At 34.2% G+C, this 27,998-nt stretch overlaps 1 protein-coding gene across 1 annotated transcript; it reads left to right on the forward strand.

Annotated features, from left to right (window-relative positions):
• The first annotated feature begins 1,087 nt into the window (after positions 1-1,087).
• LOC129265109 (mitochondrial 2-oxodicarboxylate carrier-like) lies at positions 1,088-14,777 on the forward strand. Its single transcript, XM_054903101.2, has 9 exons — positions 1,088-1,175; positions 8,107-8,260; positions 8,897-8,945; positions 9,975-10,058; positions 10,961-11,090; positions 11,777-11,884; positions 12,543-12,707; positions 13,131-13,312; positions 14,190-14,777. The coding sequence occupies exons 2-9, from the start codon at positions 8,209-8,211 to the stop codon at positions 14,302-14,304; spliced, it is 885 nt and encodes a 294-aa protein (XP_054759076.1). The 5' UTR covers positions 1,088-1,175; positions 8,107-8,208; the 3' UTR covers positions 14,305-14,777.
• Positions 14,778-27,998: the final 13,221 nt, after the last annotated feature.

Below are 27,998 nucleotides of genomic sequence, written 5' to 3' on the forward strand. Positions count from 1 at the left end.
CAGTTAGGATTTCCACCGGGGATTTCCAGTTGCCCAACTGGTTCCAGTTGGGATTTCCAGTTACTCAACTGGTTCCAGTTAGAAATCATTTCCAATTGGAAGTCATTTCCAGTTACCCAACTGGTTCCAGTTAGGATTTCCAGTTGCCCAACTGGTTCCAGTTGGGATTTCCAGTTACTCAACTGGTTCCAGTTAGAAATCATTTCCAATTGGAAGTCATTTCCAGTTACCCAACTGGTTCCAGTTAGGATTTCCAGTTGCCCAACTGGTTTCAACTGGAAATTGTTGAATTCCAGTTAAAACCAATTGAAACCAGTTAAAACCAATTGAAACCAATTGAAACCAGTTGGAAATCCAACTGGTTTCAATTGGATTTTGGTCCTGGGGGGTTCGTGGGAAGGTCACACTTCCCATGTGGTAATCTCCTCAAATACCCCGCACCTGTTGTTCTGTGAACCTTATCCAGCCAATCAGAACTCTGGATTTCATGCAAGTACAAAATTTCAGAAATCTCGTCTTGTACCTTGGTGGGAAAAGTGTGATCTTGACCCGATTAAAAGGTGCCGCATATCAAGAGTGGCATTGTGAGAAAGTACAGAAGTTCAGCTTTATGGTGATATAGATATCATTGAGGCTCAAAATAAAAAGTTTTGCACAATTTGCAAAAGAAAACAGAGGAAGAAAATTCAGTTTTGAGGCACAATTTCAGGCCAGAAATTTACTTATTTAACAAAATATTGTATACAAAATAAATGACCAATATGAAAGAGTAACTTTTACTCTATCTGATGGTGCAATAATATTTCATTTAACTTGAGGTTAAACAGGTAAATTCCTAAAAAAAGTAAATCTCAAGAATCACGAGATTTTGCAAGGAGGAGGATTCAGCCACGAGATGATTTGGATGAATCTGGCCTTTTTGCTCATAAACTGCGGTCTGCATCTGACTGGGGGGAGTTACACATTTCAGACATCGACGTGCCGCGGCGGCACCTTTTCTTTTTGGCGGCCTCCTCCGCTCTGGTCCTCTCGCTCGGCCTCGCGCGCCGCGCCCCCTAGGCCATGTTTCCGATTATCGATTACAGTCTCAGCCATAGAGATGTACCGTACTAATTATTAGTACCGGTATACATCTCTATGATCTCAGCTCACTCTGGCATAGACGGCTTGGCAAGGTAAGTGATTTCATAGATATATCATTTCCAATCAATTTCAAATGGTCGAATTTCCGTAGTCATTGATAAGTTAGTCAGATTGCATTAATTATTTGGAAGCAAGATCCATTTTTAGGAACTTAATTTCCCTAACTCGCTTGTCAAAACTGAGTGACCAAAGTAATTAATGCCAATGCCATGGCCCCACATGCAGATATTCACGTTATGATATTTGTTGGTCAGTCAGTGGAGTGCTATACAAATAATGCATGCAGCCGAGTGCGTTAGCATGGTAAGTGGAAATGCAGAGCACGCGAGGTTTCTTTAGATAGGTGCCGCACTGTGCACGAGCCACTGGCGGCGAGTCCCCAGGCCCAGTCAGTGTGCGCCATCTCATCTGAAGAAACCGAGCTTTCTCTGCATTTTTACGCACGGCAGAGGGTCAGAGCCACTCACATGTATTGCCACTCCTACTCCTAGTACCGGTACCAATGAGGTCCAAACATTAACAATAACATGTATGGACCTCATAGGTGACATTACCCAAATTATGGGTTGGACAATGCTGTTCTGATTTCCAACCCAAGGCTTTGGTAAATGTACACCTTAATACAAGTTAGAGTTATCCGATATACCTTTCATTCGGTCGGTAAACATTTATTTAGTTGTAAAAATAGTTGAAATTAAAATCGATTATTGTTAAACTTACATTTCAGGCCCTTTTTGTTGATTTTCGGTGAGCGTTCCACACAGCTGCGACGAGTGATCAACTCCGAAGTGATATGCGTACTGGTCAGCTGATCGGTCAGGTGATCGGTTGGTTATCTTTTTGTCAGACGTTCATAATTTATGTTAAGCGTATCAATCTTCAGTATCTTGATTTCAAAGCATCAGTATTGCAGAGAAAAGTAATTATTGATTGGAATCAGTGGCGGATCGGGGGGGGGGGGGGGGAGGGGTTGGGGGTGAGCATTTCTGCCCGTTCCCCTTTTGAGATTTATAGTAAACATTTTGGAATTAAACATTTTGTTAATACTAGTTATGTGCCCCCCCCCCTCCCTTATGAGAATCACAGCATTATTTGTAATGGGGATATTTCGTTCATATTCTTTTCTCTTTTTTGCCTTTTTTTTGCTTGTCAAATTTTACTGGGAACAAATTAACAATATGACTTTCTGTACATCACTTTTAGGGACAAACTTTTTATGGGGGTGGGGGCTTGCCAAATATAACGGTGGAAAAAGTGACCTTCTTTTTTAGTGACAACTTAAAAAAAATTTTACACGAGACAAAATGACCTTCGATCACTATTAGTTAAAAACCATTTTCCTTTTTTTTTTTTTTTTTTTTTTTTTTTTGGGGGGGGGGGGCTTGCCAATTTTACGTGGGACAAAATGACCTTCATTTTTAGCCCAGCTAAAGCTCGGGTAATAATAGCAGGGCCCGCTGGGAGAACAGTTTTCGGAACTGAAGTGGTTACTCTGGGTAATAAATATACCTCTATTTGTTATTATTATTATTATTTTTCAGTGACAACCTTTTTTTATTTGCCAAATTTTATGCTAGACAAAATGACCTGCGAGCCTTATAATAGTTAGAAACTTTTTTTTTTTAATTTTGGGGGGCTTGCCAAATTTTACGCGGGACAAAATGAAATTCATTTTTTTAGTGACAACCTTTTTTTCATTTGTCAAATTCTACACGAGACAAAATTACCTTCGATCATTACTTTAGCCCAGTACTATAGTTAAAACCTTTTTTTTGGGGGGGGGGGGGGGGGGCGGGGGGTGCCAAATATCACGTGGACAAAATGACTTTCCCTTTTCTTATTTTATTTTTTTTGTGGGGGGCCGAATATTACGGGGACAAAATGACTTTCATTTTGAGTGACCATTTTTTTTTTACTTGTCAAACTTTACGCAAGACAAAATGACCGGGTTTTTTTGGTAAGAACCTTTTTTTAGAATTGTCAAATTTTACTTGAGAAAATTCACCCCGAGCCCCCCCCCCCCCCACTTTGGAAAATCTTGGATGCGCCTCTAGTTTGAATCATAATGAAGATTAAGATCATGCGTATAGCTTAGGCCTACATCCACGGCAGAGGCGTAAGCCGCCGGGGGCATGCAGGCTGGCCCTTGATCCCCAGTGGATTTCACCGGAAAAAAAACGGGATAAGAGTAAAGGAATGAAGGAAGGAAAAGAAAGAAAGACAGAAAGAAAGAAAGAAATAGAGAGAAAAAGGGAAAAGGAAGAGAAATAAAAGGTCATAAAAAAGCAAAAGGAAAGAAAAATGCATGCAAGAATTTTATGTTAAAATCTATGGTCGCAAAATTGTTTTATGTGAAAAAGCTGTACGAGTACGTAGAAGATGATAATAATGACTTTGACAAGTAGGATAGCTGTGAATCTCGTCATTCCTTCTTAAAGGAGAATGAAACCCTTGAAACCAGCTGAATCCATATCAAAGAGAAACATCTAAGAAACATATTGTTGAAAGTTTGAGGAAGATTGAATGAATAATAAGAAAGTTATGAGCATTTGAATATTGAGATCACTAATGCCATGTAGATCCTCCCATTGGCAATGCGACCTAGATCTGTGATGTCACACACGTACAACTCCCTCATTACTTTAGTACTTATTTCACTTATATTCTCACTTTTATAGAGTCTATCACAAGGTGAGGTGTTCTCTTTATGAGAGGACAAGTACAGAGGTTTCACAACATTATATCATTGATGAGTCGTTTGTCATATGATTAGAATGAGCAAAAAGAGATGTTTTGGGGTATATTTTCAGTGTCCAAATGGGGAGAGTTGTTCATCTGTGACATCATAGATCTTGGTCGCATTGCCAATTGGAGGATCTCCATAGCATTAGTGATCTTGACATTCAAATGCTCATAACTCTTCTATTACTAGTCCTATTTTACTCAAAATTTTGTTGATCTTATTCTTTGATTTTTCTGCTTTCACAAAAGCTAACTTGCTCCAAGAGTTTCATTCTCCTTTAATAGAAAAGATACGGTAGTGGGTAATTCTTTTCTTGAGAGTTGAAACATAAATATTCCAAGGTTAAATGCATAAAGATCATGGATTTGTAGAACATTACATGAATAAAAGAGTGGCTTAGAATGAGCCCGGTAACTTGTATTATTAATAATTCTTATTAGTCTTTTTTGGATAAGTAAAATTTTCTTGATATGAAGTTTTAAACTGTTCCCCCAAGAAAGAATACCGTAATTTAAATACAGCAAAATTAGAGTGGAGTATAAACATAACAAGACACGGGTGGGAAAAGATGACTTAAGTTTGCAGATGACACCAGTATTTCTGGATATAATTTTACTAATGTGATTAATGTGGGCTTTCCAAGTTAATTTACTGTCGATATATACGCCAAGAAATTTTGTCGTGTCAACCTTTACAAGAGGTGTGTTGTTTAAAAATACAGGTCCAGGTAAATTAGCGATCGTATTACTGAATAAGATATAATTTGATTTATTGATATTAAGAGACAATTTATTGGAATGTATCCAGTTAACAAAAATTAGTTCATGATTTAGTGTATGTATTAAAGAGAGTTTGAGGATTTTTGTGAGAGATAAATATATTGGAGTCATCTGCAAACAGAAGGAATGAAAGAATATTAGAACAATTTTGAAAGTCATTAATGTAAATGAGAAATAATAAAGGGCCTATTAAAGACCCCTGTGGCACTCCGCATGTAATAAGTTTTTTATGAGATTCTTTATTGTTAATACATACAAACTGCTGACGGTTAGATAGATAACTTCTGAACCACTCCAAGGCCTTTCCACTTATTCCATAGTGTGATAATTTGAAAATAAGAAAGTCATGATTAATTGTATCGAAGGCCTTGGAGAAGTCCAGAAATAAACCAACAGTATGAGAAAAAGCGTCTATTGATGTAGCTATTTTATCTAAAAACATTAATAATGCATGGGTAGTTGAATGTTTCTTTCTAAAACCAAATTGAACCTTCGATAAAATATTATATTTATTTAGAAAATTAACAGTGCGGGAGTATATTAATTTTTCGAGAATTTTGGAAAAAGAGCTTAAGAAATGGGACGATAATTTCCAATATCATGTTTATTACCTTTCTTATGTATCGGTATGACCTTTGATATTTTCATTTTTTCTGGTACTACCCCAGTTATTAAAGATAAGTTGAATGAATAAGTTAGCGGTTGTACTATTTCATTTATAGTCTTCTTCAATAGAAAATTCGTAATATTATCATAGCCAGAGCTTTTTTTAGTTTTCAAATCTTTAACAATGATCATAATTTCACGAGAAGTAATGGGAGTAAAAAAATATAGATTGACCGTTAGGTTCTTTTAAAAACGATCGAAAATCAACATCGGAATTTGGAATGTCGCGGGCAAGATTTGGGCCAATATTTATGAAATAATCATTAAATGTTTCAGCAATCAACATTGGATTTCTATTTTTGGAGCTGTTCATCATAATTGTAGATGATTGTTTTTTTATTTAGAACATTGTTTATCACCTTCCACATACTTGAGACATCATATTTGTTTTCTTCAAATTGTCTAGAAAAATAATTCTTTTTAGCGGTCCGAAGTAAAGTAGTAAGGGTATTACGATATGAAGAGTATTGATGTTTACTTTGATCTGATTTAATTTTTTTGTGCTTATAAAAGAGACAATTTTTCCAATTAATACAACGAAGAAGAGACATAGTGATCCAGGGAGATCTCAGAGTTTTTTTGTAGTTCCAGGATGAAGACTTCAATGGAATGTTGGTATTATACAAATTAAGAAACCTGTTACAAAAATATTATATGCTTCATTAGGGTCGGAATTAATGTACACCTGGGACCAGTCGGCTTGTGCTAAACATTCTCTAAATTTGTATGAATTGTCTTCAGAAAAGTTACGAGTCATAGACCTGGAGCAGTCTATGATATGGTCGGGGGTTGGGGAAAAAGTAAATACCGGGTAGTGGTCAGACATATCACTGATAATAATTCCGGAACTTAAGCATTGATCAACATTTGTAAAAATGTTATCTATAAGGGTTGAAGATACATGTACATCAGATATTCGAATGGGTTTGTTAATTAAGGGTAAAAAAACGATTTCGAAAGCATTATATCATAAAATAATTGACATACATTACACGAGTTACATTTTAAGAGGTCTAAGTTAAAATCCCCATGATAAAGCATACTTTATTTTCTAGAGTTGGTGAAGATAAAAGACCCTCAAGTAATTAAAAAAAATCAAGAGGATTTGCTTGAGGTGGTTTATAAATTTCCCCGATGACAATATTTTTCCCTCTTGGGACAATAATTTCAACAAAAACAGTTTCAGCAAGGTTTGACATTTGATTTAAATCCTCTAAAGACTTCGTTTGAAACTGGTTTAAGACGTACAATCCCACACCTCCACCGGTTTTGTTTTTTCGATTATTCCCAAAGTATGAATACCTATCTAAAAGATGTAATGGATAATTTCTATCAGTCAGCCAAATTTTGCATAACTCGATAACAGAGAAATGAAAAGATTATTTTTTAAGAAATGTCCAGATTTTTTGAGAGGCTTCTAATGTTAAACTGGAAGAAAGACATATCTTTTTTAAAGGCGGAAGATTCTTTAACAAATTCATTTTCAGTCAGGTATTTAGATTCAGATATTGGTGATAAAAGGTCGTTAGGATCGATTGTTACGGAAAGAGATTGCATTTCACGATTTAGCTGTTCAGAAATACTTTCTTCAAAGTTATCTGCACCATCTCCGTGACTAAGAAGAAACTGGGGTTGTGAATTGTTAAACAAAGAACCAAAAACATTGATTTTCCTTCCCTGTACTGTAGTCCTAGTTTCTCTTGCAATTCATGAAATATTTTCATTATTGCAAGACTTTCAAAAATTGTCAAAAAATATCAGGAAATTTGTCATTATCCTCCTCTGTCCATAGACACTCCTACGTACAATGCCGTAATGCCTTCTTGTGCTCTATAAAAGAAAGCTAATAATGATAGCATGGTCATGCACAATTCGCGTTCGCCATTTTGGATTCGGCGATGAATTAATACGTGTGGGGTACTGCGAACTGGCTTCAAATCACTGATTTTGAGACGTTGACAAGAAAGGGAAAGGAGTGAGTCTGTGGCGGAGTCTGAGTCTTTATACTAAAAATTGATGGAACTTTTCTTGTTAACTTTTTTGAAATAGCTGTTTAAAATTGATTGTCTGGACACACAACAACTGGGTATACTCCATACTGACAACCTCTTCTAGAATCCATGAAACCACTTGGCTTAGAGATTAACACTGTATATGTATTCCTTTCATTGTTAATACAATGATGGAAATTCCATCACTGTAACAATGCATCCCTTTAGTTTTCAAATGTTAGAGATTCTATTGTTATTTTACAATTTATTTCTAAATTCAATACACAGTATTGCATACTTCATAAATGTAAAGTTAGTAATCCTGAAATGAAATAAAAAATGATATAGGATTTTTAATTCTGATTGATTATTACTGTAATTGCATCCATCAATCCTAGCCAAATACATGTACGTATACATTGGAAATTATCTATTTATTTTTCTCTGAAACTTGTCTGTAATGACTATCCAATTAACAAAAATGTGGCCTTTATAGGTAGATGGATTTTTAGGCGTACACATGACTTAATGAGAATCAGTCACAATTGTTGCGTAGCTGCTACAGAGAGGTAAACACTAGCACTGATTGACGACTTGTTGACAGTTCAGTTCATGAGGGTCTGTCATACAGTACATATACAGTACCGAAGGTGATGTATGGAAGCTTACCATCTGCCTTTGTGACAAATGATAATGACCCAATTTATATTGACTTGTAATTTTGACTTTCCAGTCATTTAAACAAATCATATTTATCTCATAAATGCATTTTATTATTGTACAGAAAAGCCTAGCAGTGATGCACTTGTAGTACTTATTAGATGTTGCAATATCAACTGAATCGCGTGTGCTTCTTGTCAGAGAGAGAGAGAGAGAGTAAAGAAACATGGGAAGGCTAAAGGAGGCTGGACAGCAGATAACGGCAGGAGGCTCGGCAGGTTTGTCATCAATTATCCTTTTTTATTATATAAATTGGGGAGGCGTATATAGTCCTACATGTACATGTACATTCCCTCCAATTTCCCTTTCTTTGGTTCTTCCCCCTTGTGTGAGAGCACCTTGTATTTCACATTTTGTAGGAAAATAACTTTGTTTAATTGACAAGATATTATATCCTGTCAAAGTCCTGTGTCTCTCCCTAAAAACAAGAAGCCACAGTATGTTGCCATATCTGAGGAGAAGCTATTGTCCTGTACAGCATTATTTTTTCAGCTGGCGATTTCACTCTTTTAAACACTACTTTTTTTTAGATACATGGCTTTATGTAGTTGCCATGTTATGCTTTATTAGCTATTTGTTATCAGTATGCATAGCCAGTCTATCCTTTACTATATTCATGCCTCCCTATAATTTATTCTATGATGCAAATTATTTATAGTGAATTGTGATTACATTATTGATTGTACATTCAGAATTATGAATGGCATGGAGCATATATAGAAATATATTGTCTACATGTATGTACTGTTAATTATAGTGAACTATCAAAGATCATATAGTATGCTGTTATTCCCCTTGACATATATTGATCTTCCTTCAAGCATAGTGTGATCCCCCCTTTGCTCTACCTACAGGTCTTGTTGAAGTCAGTATCATGCATCCACTTGATGTGATCAAAACAAGGTATTTAACCTTTTCATATCTTTTCAATCTGCCCTTGACTCATAGGAAGATCCTGTTGGAATGAATACTGTCCTTGTACTTCCGTTAATACTCATTCAGATATGGTGTGAAGAGGCTAATTATTTACCATAGTATTCAGATAAAGTGAGATAAATTACCTCATTTGTTGAATGATGATTAACGTTCATAATGCCTTGCAACTTGTATTAAAAAAAACACATAAAGAGATGTGTGATGTTCTGAATTACTAAAAACAGTATTTAGTAATTTAGAAAATCAATACAATACGCATGGCAGAATAATGATATTTGCGCATACACATTATTGTTCATTGCACCAAAAAAAGTACCCCTTGAGATAAAAGAAATAGCCCCCAAAATTCAGCAATCGCCCCAATATGAAAAAATAAAAATAGCCCCTGAAAATGAAAATATGATTTCCCACCCTGTTTGAATTCTATTAAACATTTTAATGATTCAATCTTTATTGGTTTCTTTTCTATATGAATTTATTTTATTGTAGCACTCCATCCCCCTGCCCCAGGGTATTGAAAAGAAGAAAAAAATTCAAATTTTACTAAATGTCACGTTACTATTACTAAATTGTAATAACGTTGGTTTACACACCCTGGTTTCCTGTTGGCATGTGACCAGAAAAAAAAAATTATTGTCTCTGTGCATCTTCAACTTTTCCTATGGACTTTATACACAATTTGAGCTTTGGTATACCATGTCTATACAATGCTTAGGTTTTAGAAAAAAAAAATTGTTTTTTTTCATATTTTAAAATCTAGTGTCCCATCCTTAGAGTAAATGTTGATCAGGAATTAATCAATTTGTTTTATCATTCGCACTTGTTTTGTTTTTTTGTCTGCCAATGATAATAATAATTATAATGATAACAATAATAATAATGATAATTATGATATATATGCCATGTCTATTGTATACTTTCAGAGTTTATAATTATTTGGTTGTTTTTAGTTGAAGGTTCCTTGATCTGTTTGTATTTCATTCATTCATCCCGCAGGTTTCAGATTCAAGGTGCACCTAACAGCACAATGAAGTACAATGGAATGTGGGATTGTGTTAAACAGATGACCAGGACAGAAGGGTTAGCATTCAATCTTTCATCTATTTCTATTAACCCGTTGACAAATTGACCGTGTTATACAAAGTCTATGGGAATAACAGAATACAATTTTCAATGGGTTAAGATATCTTCATGCCTAATTGTATGGTTTAACCAATTAAACAAAGATTCAATTTGAAGTAACCAGCAGTTCTTCTGATAAAAAAATGTAAAAAGGACCTGTTTTCATAATGTATGTACAGTATATTTTTAAAACCTGTTATTATTCAAATGAAGGAAAAATATAAACCATATGGACATTACAGACATGCCAACCGTTGCCTGTTTAGAGTATTTGTTCCTCAATACTTTTTTGTATGATTTGTTACTTTTTTAAATTTCCGATCATGGAGTATGTATTATGCACAGCGTGTGACAGTCCCAGACCGGTAAAAATCACTGTCGGGCCAGTAACTTGTTGCATGAAAAAAACAAGTAAATACTTGCCTACGAGCACATGTTTAAAAGGGTGAATTATCAAGTTTTCAAGTAGAGTAATTTCACTTGCTTTTTTCACTGATCTCACTACAACAGACTGGCGATTGTTACGTTGAGAAAAAATAAAAATAAAACACTCTTTCTTTGTCAAAAAAAAATCATTTTTTTTCCTTCTAAGAAATAACTTTTTTTGTTGTAGAAGGTTTGCAGGTCTGACGTTATGATATTGTGTGTTATATCAGTTGAATTGCTTGATGGCTTAAAAAGGGCAAGATTGTGATTTTTCTAATGTCTTTGTGATGAATTTATAAGAAATCTTAACATGATTCTGGCCACGTTTTAGATTTAAATGGGGATCACCCCTATCTACTGTCCTTGTAACATTAAACAGCAATTTTAGTCACTAGTTAAAAGGAACTGATAGGATGTTCTTAATCTATTTTCAGAACCCTGTCCCTGTACAAAGGTATATTACCTCCCATTATGGCAGAGACTCCTAAAAGGGCCACTAAGTTCTTCACTTTTGAACAGTATAAAAAGATATTCCTCTTTGGAAGTTCCTCACCAACTGCGCTGGTAAGTGTATTGAGATTGCAGTGGTCTGTAACACAAAACTAGCAATTGATTGTACAGTTAATGTGTATGCTTGAATAGCACATAATCAATTTTATTAAAATGGTAGAAAATCATCCCTATGGCCATGTGCTAAGCTTTGTGCTACAGAACACGGGAGCTGTTTCAGGAATTTGTTTGAATATTGCCATAAACTAAAGTATATAGAATGCTTACTGCTCATTACATTGTGCAGAATGTGTGATTATTTATAGAATATGGAGAATATTGTTATCTCCTTCCTTTTTGAAGGAATGACAATAATCATGTCTTCTAACTTGAGATAAAAAGTCATGTTAGTCACATGTGAAGTAATTAAGTATAAATTGTAATTTTCCAGTATTTGTTCAGTGAATATTAGTTTCATCCATTAGAAGCAAAATGTAAAATAAAGACAATTATAGATACATTTATAATTAGAGTACTAATGGAAGTCATCCTAGTCAAAACCTTTGTCTTTTCAACCACCTTCTACACCCTATTTATTCTGTGAGGTTATATGTTCTTTTTCTTGGGCCATTTGCTTCTTGTGTTTGTGTTTGTATTGTGGGGGATTGGGTGGGTTAATGACAATGAGAGTGATCCAGTTTATACACATTGTTTATAGATTCACAAAAATGTGATAATTATATATGATATTTTGTTTGCAGACATTCACTCTTGCAGGGCTTTGCTCAGGGTTGACTGAGGGAGTACTAATCAATCCATTTGAAGTGGTGAAAGTAAGGTTACAGGCTGATCAAAATACATTCAAAAAGGTAAGTTGATCTTTCTCCTGGTAGTAATAGGTATTAAGCCCAGATAGAGTTAAGTTATGTGCAGAGATGAGGAGAAAAGATGAGGAACTATTCAAATCCAGTATGTTCTTTAATTCAATGCAGTTTGAAAACAGGGCAAAAATACAACTGCATAGATTTAGTTTGTATTGAATAAGTTTCTTTTCAGCAAACAAAATATTTTTCATCAGAATGAGGACTCCCGCTTATATAAAAATGGAAGTCATACCCTGTGAAATATGTTATAGCGATGTTTAGTTTATTTGCTTACCATAATTTCTAGTTGTTTTTTCTTCTCAAATATTGAAATAGCACAGAGTGAATGCTTATGTTGCTCTCTCATATTTTGTATGTACATCAATAATTTCTCATTTATCTTGTTGTTCTCTTTCATCCAATTTAAGATGGGTGTGACAACTCTGTGATTTGTTAAATCAAAGGTTTTCAGGGAACATTGCAAGTACCATGCAATCCATTACCAGTCAATTTTAAGTCATTATATGATCAATCTCAAGTCTTTAAATGGCAAATTTACAATTGTTTGCTGACCTGCTTCTTCCAGCAAAACTCACTGATGTGCTATACATGTATTTGATATTTGCAATTGATCGCAACACAATAACTGTTACTATTTCTCCAGCAACCGAGTGCATTTGGAATGGCAAGACATGTGATAAGAACAGATGGATTTGGTTCCGATGGTCTCTTTAGAGGACTCACAGCTACATTGGGTAGACATGGTGTCTTTAATATGATCTATTTTAGTTTCTATCACAATATCAAGGATTTAATACCATCCTCACAGGTAATTTGATTTTTTTTTTCTTAAACCATTTGCAGTTATAAGGAGAATAGGTACTTGTTATCAGTATTATGTATATTTGACCCATCTATGTAGCCCTGCCCTATTTAGATAATGTTGTATAAGTTTATCTTCTTTTGATACTTGTAGCTTCACTACATATAATCACTACCGACTAGTATGGTCAATCTGAAATCCCAGTGATTGTTGAGGTTTCCATTTTTTTCACAACCTTTAAAAATTCACAAACTATTGTATTGTATGACTGAATTTTTCAAGCTTTCACCTACCTATCTGTATTTCTTATTTGTCCCTTTTCTGTTAAAACAGCTTTTCATATGGCTTGGATTCAACTTTAAAATTCTAGCTGTGTCAATCAATATAGTTATTGAATCCTATTTGTTTATCCACATTGTTTCCTTGTAGGATCCACGACTAGAGTTTGGGCGTAAGTTTGTAATTGGTTTGATGGCTGGTTGCCTAGGATCTACAATCAATATTCCATTTGATGTTGCTAAGAGTAGAATACAAGGGCCACAGCCTGTTCCAGGTGAAGTCAAGTATAAAGGATGCTTTAGGACTATAGCTATGGTGTATCGAGAAGAAGGGTAAGACAATATAACAAAGTCAGTTAGATTAGCAAACTTTACAGTTCTGTTTATCTCTCTCTTTCTCTATTTCCTACCAAGATTCATTATAATTCTATTTCAATTCTATTTGTCATATAAAAAAATAATAAAATACATTAAAGCGCAATTCCATATTCCATGAAAATGCAATTCTGTATTCATACAATATTAAAGTTGCACAGCACAACATTTTCTGTATAACATAAACCAATGATAGAACTAAATTTGGCGTAACTGTTCAAAAAAATATGGGGTGTTTTTTTATTCATGACATCTTCCCTAATGTAATATGATTTCTTTACATAGTTGTCAACAAACATACTAAGACATTGGTAAAAAGCATAATAACATTTAAAGGAGGGGAAGAAAAAAGAAAGGAAGAGGAGGTTGTAACAGGTTTACACCTAGTCATGATTCGAGTCATTATTGAAACAGTGGTCTTAATTGTAGAACAATTGTAGTCATCGTCTCAGATCAGTCATGGAAATCATAGATTGTAGAAAATTATTGAAAGGTTCAATTTTTTTTGCCATCAGCTACGAAAAGTCAATCCTGTCCTTCGTAATAGATCACACGACAGTGGGATTGAGGTGTTACAGGTACTGTACATAGTGGGAGTCACATCAATTAATTTTCATGTTCTGAGGACTTTAGATAAAGTATATTCAACCGACCACCAAAAAAAGGCACACAAATTTCCCAATAACATTGCTCCTGGCAACTTCTTCCACCTTCACCTTTCTATATAATTCACACATCAACTTTACCTCAGATGTCACAGTGCCAGACATATAACAAACATATGTGTATTCTTCACTTATGGAGTTTTTTTTTTATTTTTATTTGTATTGTATAGATTCTTTGCTCTCTATCGTGGCCTTCTACCAAAGATAATGAGACTTGGACCAGGAGGAGCTATCATGTTACTAGTATATGATCATGTTTACACTTGGCTCAAGCAAAACACATAACATGCACTTCAGTAAAGGGTTTGTTCACTCACAAGTTTATGGCTTCCAGTAGTTGGCTTGATTTATTGTAAATTTTGTTGCCGTGGTAAAATAGTTTTTTGTCGATTTACATGTCTGCAAACGCCTACCTCATCAAGTCTTGCAGACATGGTTTGTTGCACTGAGTGAATACATACATGTACGTATACAGGTACATAGCAAAGATTACTGCCAACCTTCAATACAGTTGTTATGTGGTGAAACCCTCTCATGAAAACCACAAAAGCCTGTGAAAGTTGACCTTGATGTCAGCAGAAGCAGCCATCATTGGTCAACAAGCAATCTAACCATGTTGAGGTGTGGTAAAAGTTTATATCTGGCCAGGGTTAGGTCAATTAAACATGTATACATGTACATTCCTTTTCCATTTGATGAGTACTTTAAGTACTGGTAAATAATTGGTGACTCCATGTACTAATTACATTCATCTGATTTTTTTTTAAAACTATTTGCTCGATTTTCATGGACTGCAACCCTTTTAGTGCTTTGTGATGACATAGAGCGCATAACATGAACTATAAATAACTTTTAAGTTATTCCTCTCCAAAGAAATTTCCAGAAGAGCCCTTTTGTAACCTCTATGGTAGTCTATTCCTGGAATAACACAATCAAATTCTCAAGATTAATATTAGATTAACAGAAGATCAAGTGAATAGTACATTACCTTTGGATGTTTTGGATTTGGTCTGGTTGGATGACTTGATTGTATGCATCTTATGTTTATATATTAGATACAAATCTGATATCAATTGATGATTAATTGGCTATGCCATTTATTGAGGTGTACTAAAAAGAGATCTTAACCTTGTGGGTATGGAGTCGATACAGTTCCTTGCAGATAAACGTTGTTTAAAACACATCTTTAGTATTGTGAGTTGCATGTGAAGAAACCAGTACCCGTTATTGTACTCGTCACCCTGTTTGTCAGAGATGTGAGAGTTCAGCTAAAACTGATTTAAGATTTCTTATCTTTGTTTTTAATTTTTCATTTTTTTAAAGATTTTTTCTCAAAAAATGGTAGCTTTCTCTTTGTCATAAAAATTGAATAGTGAGATGAAACTTAGTAAGTGTGGGCTCAAATTTTTGTAGTCTAGCCTTGGGAGAATACCACCCTATTTTTCATATTTGATTTGTAGACTAGTAGTACTTTACTACCACTGAAAGGAACGATTTATAGTCTTGTACACTGCCAATGATTGTCCCTTGTAATTTGTGCTAGGTCTACTGATTATTTAAGAATTCAATATCAGATATGAATGAAGATTAAAGGGATGGTCCGGGCTGAAAATATTTATATCTTAATACATAGAGTAGAATTCACTGACCAAAATGCCGAAAATTTCATCAAAATTGGATAACAAATAATAAAGTTATTGAAGTTTAAAATTTAGCAATATTTTGTGAAAACAGTCGTCATGAATATTCATTAGGTGGGCTGATGATGTCACATCTCCACTTTCCGGTTTCTTATGTTATTACATAAAATCATTTTTTTTTTCGTTATTTCATACTTGTGCCAATATTATGTCTCCCTTATAATGAAATAAGTTGCAGCAATAAATATCTAATGCACTAAATCAGTTGTCAATCCAATTTTTCTAGTTCTTGGTGGAACAAAATTGAATAAACCTAATTTCATATAATAAAATACAAAAGAACAAGTGGAGATGTGACATCATCAGCCCAACTAATGAATATTCATGACTACTGTTTTCACAAAATATTGCTTAACTTTAAAATTCAATTACTTTGTTATTTGTTATCCGATTTTGATGAAATTTTCGGCATTTTGCTCAGTGAATTCTATTATATTTATTAAGCTATAAATACTTTCAGCCCGGACCATCCCTTTAATTGATGGGCTACATATTTATTGTTTCATTTATGTAAATTTTAAATGATTTTCCTATGATTCGAATCGAATGAATTCCATGTAAAGATCAAAACAAATCATTTGAGATCACTCAAATTTATTGTGACACTTGATTTTGTCATGATCTTGATGAATTATCTTACCAAGTAGATTGTGGAAGTGATTTGATTTGCTTTGTTTTGTTTTGAGAAGATGAAAATGCAATAAATCTACTGATGACTCAGGTCTGGTCATAAAATGTCATGATTAGATTTGAACATAATAAACTGTAAAAAAAAGCTCAGGCTCTTTTGATTTATCGGTAGGACTCTATTTGATTTTGTTATTTTGATAAGTTAACAGATCATTTGAATAACCCTTACCTCGGGACTTGTAAAGTGGATTGTCAACCACTAGAAACATAACGTTATAAGATGAATTTATTTTTGTGGTTTGAGTTTCTTTTAGTCCTCTGATTTTCTTAAATTGTATTTGTGTGTTCACTTGGGTATATTTGTAAGTAAATGAATGAAATGTTTTTATTTTTTAGATTTTTTTAAACAAGTTTCTTCACCCTAACTAGGCCGGGCTTTTTTGGCTGTTCTGTGGCTGGGGGGGGGGGGAGTTGATTCAACCCCCCCTTGAGATCTCGACCGCCGATCACGCGAGCGCCGCAAAAATTTGCATGCTGGTAGTGTGCGATGTAATCTACAAGGCTGTATGGTAAAATTTTCCAAAATAATGAGATTTTATTTTATATGAATTAATTATGCTAATTTATGCATAAATCATACTTTATGCTTTAATTCACTAAATAAAGCTCCTAGAATGCTAATTTTTGGTAAAAATATTCTTTGTAGCAGTCTTAACAATAGCAATTGAAAAAAACTTCGGTTTAGAAATAAATTTCTTATGTATTTTATTGTTTTATGAATTTCTTATGTATTTCCTTGTTTTTCAACCTTTTGTTTTTCTTTGTTTTTTTCACCAGATTTATTGCACAACCTTTTTGAAGCATAATTATGCTAAAATCAATTGCTTTCAGCTGTTTAAAGTAAAAATAATCATATCTTTATGAATAAGATGAGAAAACTCAATTTGCATTGACTTTGTACACAAAATCACGTTTTGGAACAATTTTTGGTCTGACATGCACTTACAAAATGTTGCGTAATTTCGGAACCGCGTACCCGGGCGTCGTAAATTTGGTCTCAAAAGATGTGCGAGACTTAAAAGTATAAACTCTGCGAGTGGCGCGGTCAAAAAATTTCGCACAGCGGAATGATCGCAGAAAATGTTGAGGGGGGGGGGGGTTGATTCAACCCCCCCGGCCATTTTAGGGTTAAAAGATACATAGGCTGAGTGATTACCCCCCCAAAAAAAAAAAAAAAAAAAAAACCCTCTGTGTTTGCTACTTTGGTTTTGCACTTCCTGTGACTGGTAAGTTACGAAGACAGTATTGTACATTTATTAAATGATCTTTTGATATGAATGCGTTTTTATATTTTCGAAAGAAAATCAATACTTTCCTTTAGGTTTTTCTATAAATTAAGAGTACTATAACTTGGACTCACTAAAATTGAACAGGTTGTCGGTGACAACAGTTTTTATCTGAGTGTTCAAAATGGTCAGTTGATTCATCTTACCTAGTAATAGTTTAAAGAATGTTTTATGAATATGTATTTTCATTTTCATCTTTAATATATATAAACAAGATTTCACTACCAAAGAAATCAAGAAGCATTTCATATTTTTTAACTTTGTACTTAAAGGACAAGTCCACCCCACCAAAAAGTTAATTTTGATAAAAGGAGAAAAATCCAACAAGCAAAACACTGAAAATTTCATCAAAATCGGATGTAAAATAAGAAAGTTATACATTTTAAAGTTTTGCTTAATTTCACAAAAACAGTTATATTCACATCCTGGACGGTATGCAAATTGGCAGACTGATGACGTCACCCACTCACTATTTCTTTTGTATTTTATTATATGAAATATGAAAAATTCTAATTTTCTCCCTATTGTCTTGTGAAACAAAATGTCATTACTCCCTGAACATGTGGAATTACCATTATTTTAACAGTTTATGGTTGAGTCAAGTTGGTCCTTGTTGTCAAATCTGTAAAAATTGAAATATTGTATAATTCAAACAATAAAAAACAAAAGAAATAGTGAGTGATGGACATCATCGACTCTCAATTGCATATCGCCGAGTTGTGCGTTTAACTGTTTTGTGAAAAATAAGCGAAACGTGAAAACGTCATAATTTTCTTATTTTACATCCGGTTTTGATGAAATTTCCAGCGTTATGTTTTATTTTTCAAAAACTATTCTCAGGCTATTATGAAAAAAAAAGAATCATAGAAGACTTGGAATTTTCCCATGGTCACAAATATATTTGTCTTCTATTTTACTTATGCATGAAGTGTATTCCATTGTTGTTTTTTAGCATTCCAATGCCTGATAATCAGTGCTGCAAAAGTACATGTATATATCAATAGAACATTTTCTTACTGAAATCATAATTATTTAACATATTTCTGTAATCATGTAATTCAATCACATTTTATCATACATATCAATGTATTGTAGCTATTTTGTGTACACAATGGCTTTGTCAACCTTAATTTGTGAAGAAGTCAAATATGAGGTATAGACTAATATACAGAAAATAGTGACAAAACTGTTATAAAATTTTTGAATATACTGCAGTGTATTGCAAACGAATGTCATAATATCTTGTCAATATTATTGTCATATAATGACATTCTTTTTAGCATGATCAACGCAATGAAAATTTTTGAGGACTGCCATAATGTACACATAGTCTTCCATATTTCTGCTCCATATGTTTCTAAGTTTATGCAATGATGTCTTATTGTGCATGGTTATTTTTTTACTTGAGTATTTACAACCTAAACCTCACATTCTTTTTCTTTATTTTTTTTTTATTTCACCTTCCTTTGAATGACCTTACCTATCATGGATACCCATTGGGTAGTTTATTCGTCATTAATACATTACTATTATGGTTGCCATATTACAGATATTTCGTTATGGATTGTTATTATACTGTCAAATTTCTTTGAATATTGGTTTTCCTTTTGTCCCTGTATATTAAGAGGGAAACTTAATCTTACTACACAGAAAGATTATATATATATTTAATGAGTGCCATGTAATTAGAGAGGCTTGTTAAGCTAGTGTCTTTGTTGTTTGTGGTTAACAACATTGTGCTTCCCTTGTGGGGCAAAACAGAATTAATAGAAAAAAAATTGTAACTCGACTGTAACCATGTTGGTTAGATTCAAAATACACAGCACTGGTTTGGATTAGAGTACCAACATGTAGCGACATCAGTAGGACAATTATGTGTATGCTGCCATCTGTAGTTGACTTGCAAGAACATTTTGCATTAGCCTCCAGTACTTCATCATGTCTTTGATTCTTGATGAAATCAAACAGATGAACCAAAATGTCTTTGTATTTTTAGTTCCATCTGATGTTGAAATTATTACAGGAGTTGTGGAGTACTAAGAGTAACTAATATTGTTGCCATGCAAGAATGATATTGTGAGTAGTTATACTGAATTGTATCAATATTTTTTAGCTACATCTTATTCACATGGTATACATTATGTCAAAATTATGCTGCCGTCCAACCAACTTCGTTTTGCCATAATAAACAAAACTACATGGAAAAAAGAAAGAAAACGCTTGTTAGTTTGAGTTCATGAGAATTCATGCTAATATTGCAGTGATTGCTAAGATTTAAGAAGCGTGTGTGAATTGAATTACACCAGTGCAATAATTCACAATAGTGTTGTCAATGATGATAACGACAATATGCACTTCAGATGTGCATGTTCTTTGTCATACATATTTGTATTTTTGTATGCAATGTCATTAGAATATAATGATTTTTTTTCTCTTGATCTGTTTTCATATTTTTATGGAATAAATACTTGGAAATGTATTATTCTTATACATTATTATTGTTAAGAGTAAATTATTTTTTGAATGTTCATAAGGAAAACGATTTCTCAAAAAGGATAATATGATCACGTTTTGAATGGATGTTTCATTTTAGCACTGTCGAACATGAGGTGATCGATTCTTCAGAGGTTAAACATTAACCCTAAATGTCTTAGCCATTTTGAAGTTAAGAAACTCCCAGGTGGGCTTATTACCCTTATTTTCAGCATCAACATAACAACAAAAAATGGAATCCCAAAATATTAACTAAAATGCTACAAGCCAATAAGAACAGATTGCATAAAAAGAATAATATTAAAGGAAATGAGGAGTTTAACAAAGACCTTAACAGAAATACAGTTTTACGAACTGATGAACAAACATATACACTTTCATAATGGTTTATAAGTAAAAATTTCTATAGATATGGAATTTTCTGTTCTTCCTAGCCAAATAATACTCAATTTTAAAATGAATTACAGTTTGGCTTCTTTTTTGGTCGAACCTTAATTACACCGAGTTTTCATATACAAGTGTTTGGAGCTTGGAATGAAAAAGTAGAATTTCAGTAAAAAAAACAACATAAGGAGATAAAAAGCATGCTATCTTATCCGTTATCAGCAGTGTATTTCAGGAGACCGTGACTTTGCTTCAAGGTTCCTTGATAACCTTCACTCGTCTCATTTGATTTCATTTCTTCAGTCATCCTTGTAATATTACATTGTAATAATCCTCTTGGTTTCCTTTCAATTTTACAGGTATGATTATTCAAAGATAATATTTTAAAAAATCCGTCTCAATCTCAAAATGGTGTATGTATAGGCCTTCATACATCTACAAGAATCATCACCAATTCAAATTATTTCTATGGATGATGAAAAAGAAGAAGATGATGATGATGATGAAGATGATTAAAAAAAAGAAGAAGATGATGATGAAGGGGAGACGGAGAAGACGAAGAAGAAAAGGAAAAAAGACAAGGTAATTTTAAAGAAAAAGGGGCCATTTTGTTCAATTTTCAAACTGACTGAACATAATGCCTAAATGCGTTTGATGTCTCACTATTTGAAAAGAGAAACATGATCCGGTATAAAAGGTGTTTGACCGAGGAGACCGTGTAGATCAGTTGATATGGATCCGCAGTGAGTTCTGTCGCCCCTCTCCATTCCAAAACTCTTTATTACAAGAAAGTGGAGTAAGAAAGTCATGGTCAACCCTTCGCCACGTACGGCTGGATGTCTGAAATGCATCCCAGCGCTGTCCCGTACGGCACGCCACCAAATCATGCGTGAAACACGGGCGGCTTATCTTCAAAGCATCTTCCATCCACGTATATCTTCAATGATGTTCATGGGGGCAGATAGATGCGCACAAATGGTGTTGATTATTGCTTGATGAATGGGGTGTACAAAATGGTTTCATGTTTCATCACGCGTTCATTGTACATGATTATGCAACAGCCTTGATGTCATATTTCGAAAACTGATGACAGATGAGGAAGAGATTCTGCTCACGGTATTCGAGTTGGTATCGAAATTGACAGCAAAGAAATTTGCCATCATTAGATATATTTCTACATTACTGGATAGTATCATCATGATTATCCAAAGACCACAATAGGGACATGTAAATCATGAAAATAATTATTCCTTTCCAAAACCATGACATTTCAATCTGTAAATTTGATTTCACTGGGAATGTCATCTGCTTGTGAGATAAGAGAAAGCAAATCATTGGGCAAAGACTTGCTTTTGATAATTTAATGTGAACAATTTATTTTCTTATCTCTCTTCTCGCAAAAAAAAAACCCAAACAACTACACAAAATAACCTTGTCAGTGATAATTCGTCTACCTTGAAATTACAAGAGAAGATATTATACAAACCTCTAAACATGTTCCCTTGTATTATACGGACCTCGAAGTTATATCTCATGGCTGTTTACATTTTATAGCCTATAATGGTGCTACATGAATATAGCATTCATCTTTTTTTTGTTCATAATTCTTTTATCGATGAGTTTCATCTGATCATCGAATTCGTGACACAGATCATGTTGTATACTCATGATTATTAAGACATCACTGACGAAGTTCTAAATTTACTCAACTTTGAGACCTCCATCCAACACTACACGCTACTTTAGATTCGTCTCTTTGGTACAATTCAGAATTAATCTAGAGTTCCTTGGTTTGGGTTATGCTTGGCAGGTTTTTAGAAGGATTTGACTGTTTTTCGGTTTCCATGTTTTCGGAAGTAGACGTAACCAAGGCAGAAAGCCCTGAAAGGTCGTGGCCTGGAGGAGCTTGAACTATAACACTGGAAATAACGAGGGAAAGGAGGAGGAGAAAAGAGAGAAAGTGGGGGCGCCTTGGCAATCTAGCAGTTATGAATATTGAAGAAAAAAGAGCTATCAGTTACAGGTGCGTTTTGTGGTTTACAATATTCTTCTACCAGTGCATAGATTCTCAACATGAACGGCAAAAATGCGACATTAATCATTACCCCAAAAAAGAGTGTGGGGAGATTTTTATCTTTTTTAGATATGTTCTTCATCCTTTACTCCTTTGTTCATCTCATCCTTCTTTTTCATCTTCTACCTCTTCTTAATCTTCTTCTTGTCAGCCTCCTTCATTTTCTTCTCCTTTTTTCGTCGTTCCTTATAATTATTCTTCTCTCTTCAACATCACCCTTAAGAAAGTCTCATCCTTTTATTTTTTTTTACTTCCTCTAATTATAATACTTTAATTCATTATTTTATGACAAAAGTCATCTCACCTTGGTTGTCTTTGATTTAATCCCTCCCCTTGGTTGGTTGTGTGTGTGTTTGCTTGTACTTACAACCAGTCTTGCAATTTTATGATTTACACACAACTTTTACATATTATCCCAAAGTCAACTGAGGACGTCCTCAGTTCATGAATTATTGCTTATGTTCCCAAAATCATATGGTGTTTTTTTTTAAAGAAATGGTCCTCGGCTAACCAGATTCCTACTGACACAAAAGTCCTGGGTAAAAAAAAAATAGGTATTTGCTTTTGTGCGTCTGGGTGTGATGGTGGATGAGGGTAGGTTTGTCTTTTTTTAGTGTTGTGTAGTCGTGTAATGTTTGAAAGATTAAAAAAAATTATAATAGTTTTATATAACTGATAGCAACGGTGTCGATCCGCAGAAAGTTCTATTCATCGGGGGGGGGGGGTATTACGTAATAATGCAAAGCGCCATCCCCCTAACGAATAGAAAGCGCGAGCGGATCGACGCCCATGACTGATAGGAAGCAATAATTGCTATGTAGGCCTATTAATTCCCACTCGTACTTACATTTAGTTATGGAATGGAAGCCCATACTTTGGGATATATGTATACAATTCTATAAGAGAGAGAATAAGGGGGCTGGAATTTAATCAAAGGAAATATAGAGTTTACATGGTTGCCATTCGACTTCGGGTTGTATCAGCTCTTTCCTCACGATAATTATATCGGAGATGTCGATGGATTCTGTATATAAGTATAACGATGTGCATGCATTGTAGATTCAGTGGCTGCAATTATTTAAAAAAATCTCAAACATCAGTTTTCATATTAATTCTAGCATGGTAATGCGTACGCTGCAAAAACTCCGGTGTTGATTTTGGCACCAGCCCGGAATCTATATATGTCCACACCAGAGAAGTATTGAAACAACACCAGTTTGGAGTCAAACCAATGCTGTTTCAATACTAATTGGTGTTGTATAAACACCTATCTGGTGTTAGCCCCAAACCAAACTGGTGTTGTTTCACAATTTTTTGGTGTGGACATATATAGATTCTGGGCTGGTGTAAAATCAACACCGGAGTTTTGCAGTGTATATAATTCTATTTGGATATACTCCAGTAACATTTTCATATGTTTTAACTATGCCTCAAAGTACATTAATTTAGATATTTAGGTTTATTATGTTAAAATCATTATTACTATTCTATTTGGCAATATTCATGGAAACTTGTTCAGAGTGCTGAATGTTGTGTTATAATAGGAACGTTTATCTATTTCCCAAGCATGCTGGTTTATGATTTATGTGAAAATCGGCAGTAAATGGATCAATATTTTTATCGAGAATAATATGTTTTTCGATGAAAAATGATATCAGGAAGATATACTCTGCGTGTCAATAAAAAGTTTACACTTCAAAAAAGTCCTGGGAATTGAAGAATGTACAATATGGGGATAAATATATTATTGGGATTGGGTCTCGTCTATCAAATGAAAGTAAAAGATTTGACAGAATGTTACACTTGAGTGAGCACTGTCCATTTATTTAAAGCTCGCAGAAATTGGTTTGCGCATAAATGCTCATTTTCACGCTATGTCAAGGAAAAGGGCAAAAACAAATTGACCGTGTGGAACATTTCTCATATATTTCTTTTTCATTTTTAGCGAATTTAAATTAAAAAAATACATTTAAATATATTTGTAACAACTTTGCCACCCAAATTAACATTTAATATAGGGTAAGCACAAACTTTCTTTTTTGTGCCAGCTGGATCTGAGGACCATGGGTGTCGATCGGTATTCTTGGTTGGGGGGGATGATTGACACAAATGTTCTTGTGGATGGGGATCTTTCAACATTACCCCCACTAAAATCACAAGTTAGGACATTTGGGAGTGGTTGATATGCATGGTGTTCTTGCAGTGGCGTACCGTGAGTCACGGCATGGGGGGGGGGGGGGTACCAGCAAAATTTTTGAGTCACTTAGGAGCGCGCGAAGCGCGCTCAGTTGCCAGGTATACTGACCTAATATAGGGACATTTTAAGGACAGTGCCATTAAACGGATATGTATCTCAATGCTCAAATAATGCGAGCGCGAAGCGCGATCTGAAAATTTTTGATATGCAGACCAAAAAAGGACATTATAAGCAAATTTTTGTAATCATGATACATACCTGTCTCGCTAAACAAACAATGCGAGCGCGAAGCGCGAGCTGAAATTTTTGTAAATATTTACCCCAAACAAGGACATGTTAAGGACTATATTTTAGGAATCCATTAAGAGTATACATATCTCACCATAGTCATCTAATGCGAGTGCAAAGCGCTTGCTAATTTTGCTACATCTAAACACATGAAGCACTTTTTGTAGTCAATGTAATCATGATAATACGCATCTCACTCATCAAATATTGCGAGCGCGAAGCGCGAGCTGAAAATTTAGGATATTCAGACCTGAAGAGAGGCATTCTAAGGCATGTTTGTAAGAATTCACTAAGACCATACGATACGTATTTCACTAAACAAATGATGCGATCGAAAAATGTTGATATTCAGATCAGAAAAAGGGACATTTTAAGGACTGATTTTTAGGAATTCATGAAGAGCAGTCATATCTCACCAATCTACTAGTGCGAACGTAAGCACGGACAGGAAATGTTTTATATTAACACCTTAAAATGGGGCAATCACTTTAAGTAGTAATGAAAAAGAACCATATGTCACTACATAGAACAATAATAAGTCGAAGTGCGAGGAAATATATTTGGTGTATATTGACTTAAAAACGTTAAACAGACAATGCGAGTACCGGGAACAATGAAGAAATCTAGGCCTGAGCAAAATAAAGTTATGAAAAAATGTTTCTTATGTATTATAACATAACATTATTATAATATAACATTATAATGAACAATAATTTCTTCATTCCCACTACGTTTCTCTTCCTTTCTCCTCTTCCCCGTTTTTTTTTTTGGCCAGCCGATTGGGGGGCACGTGCCCCCATGCCCCCCCCCCCCCCCCGTAGTTACGCCACTGTGTTCTAGGAATTTTTTTTATTATTGCAGTGTACTGTACTTATAATTTTTTTTGAAAATTCAATTTGTGTTACAAGTAAGCCTATTCTAAACTCATACGAAAGAAAAAATGACAAAAATTGTCTGGACCATGTACAAAGTGATCTGTTTATTGAGCATGATGTATACAACTTCTCTCTTAAAATCTAACCCGACTGGCGATATCTTTTTTCTTCTTAATGCATGATGATAAAATGCAGATTTGGACAAATTAAGACTAGCACAAATTACAAACTGTGTGGCTTCTCGTGCGCCATCGGGCTTACCGTCATTCCTTAGACGATTTTAACATGTTTTAAATGCTTTATAAGTGCATAAAACAAAAACAAACAAAAACAATCGAAACTCAACTGTCATGTTTTGATATTTCTCCAACATTTTCTTGAACCATCAGTGTGTAATATCAGCTAATTATGTGTTAAAATGAAATTTACGTACCGCATGAGTGTGCTCATATAGAATGCAAAACTGTCATCCCTTTCAAAACTCAAAAGAGATTTCTTTTTGCCAAAATAAGAAAGAGCCAATCAAGTTTAGTTATTCAAGTCCATAACAATAACAAGAATAACATGGGGAAAAAATCCGATGTTCATATCCGAAGATACGCTTTAGAGAGAAATGAATGATTATTCTTTCTAAAACCATTAATTGATTTCACTTATTAAAAATTGTAAAAATATGATCATATTACCACTGGTGGGATGGAACACCCTATCAACAAAAGTTGTTTTTCGTCGGGGTCCTTTTATGTCATGTGTTAAAAAATATCATATACGTAAACATTTCATTCTTTTTCATCTTGAACCTCCACCCATCTGTTTAAAAGTCCTGGAAAAGAATGTTTTTATTTAATAACAATATACACAAATTGCGAGGGAAACAAACTGATTGATGGCATACTATAATCATCACTATAATCATCATGATCAAACCTTTACATTTTTTCATCATCATTATTATAAATTTTCTACCCTAAATTATTGGGGGGGGGGGATGATAATACAGGCCACCCCCCCACTTGAAATATTGGGGGGGGGATATATCCCCCCATCCCCCCCCCCCCCCGTGATCGACACCCATGCTGAGGACACAACTGAATGTACACAAACGTTTATTTCAGACATCTCCAGTATTCTTTCACTAAGTATTTATCATTTTAATTGGGACCATATTTCACATTTCATTTAGAAAATTGTTTCTCCACACTTTTCCCAAGCTTGACAATGATTAACAAACCTAAAATCAAGCCTAAGCCATTTCATAATGAATCACAGCTCCGTGTAAAGCAGATATTATCATTATGGCCTCGGTGTGTGAGGAGGGGGGTGGGGCGCAGTTGCGCTCCATGAAGCGTTTTGGGGCAAGGAAACAAGCTAAAAAGGTAAAATAGATCTAAAGTCCATGTGTTCGTCATGATTAACGTCTACTTTTATTCACGTAACCATTTCCAAGTTCTGCGCAAATTATATTTCACGAATTTTTAAAAAGTAAGTTGTGCTCACTTAAGCGGAAGATTTTCTCGACAGTTATATCGTCACTTGCTTAAAGAGATCTGTACCAATGTACTATATTTAAATGTGGAAAAGCTTCAGGATATTACAAATATATGATTTTTACAGCATTATTTCTAAGCGTAGACTTTTTTCATACGCACTGTATACATGGGAAGGCTTGAGGAAGTAAAAGATTTTAATGTTCAAAATAAAACATCCATTCACAAAGAAAATCGTAGAATTGTCTGAATATTCGTAATAATGAAATCTGTGAGCTCCACAAACATTTCAGTATTTAAACCATTTTAACGTGATAATACATAATAATATTTCATAATCATACAGTTTTGCATAAATTGTGAGATATAAATCTATATTCCAGAAATCCAATTTTAAAGAAACATTCACTTATAATGGATTTTCATAGATTGGAATCGGGAAGGAATAAACGGAACATATATATATCGTAGAATTTCACGAGCATCATGAATATATTGCGAGTTC

This window comes from Lytechinus pictus, chromosome 7 (assembly GCF_037042905.1).
Source record: "Lytechinus pictus isolate F3 Inbred chromosome 7, Lp3.0, whole genome shotgun sequence".
NCBI lineage: Eukaryota > Metazoa > Echinodermata > Echinoidea > Temnopleuroida > Toxopneustidae > Lytechinus > Lytechinus pictus.

What these genes read in the sequence shown, in the direction of transcription:
- LOC129265109 (XM_054903101.2), top strand. Translation starts at nt 8,209, where the DNA reads ATGGGAAGGCTAAAGGAGGCTGGACAGCAGATAACGGCAGGAGGCTCG. An exon ending in AACGGCAGGAGGCTCGGCAG is followed by an intron (nt 8,261 to 8,896) that starts GTTTGTCATCAA and finishes CTCTACCTACAG; the next exon opens with GTCTTGTTGAAGTCAGTATC. An exon ending in ATCAAAATACATTCAAAAAG is followed by an intron (nt 11,885 to 12,542) that starts GTAAGTTGATCT and finishes CTATTTCTCCAG; the next exon opens with CAACCGAGTGCATTTGGAAT.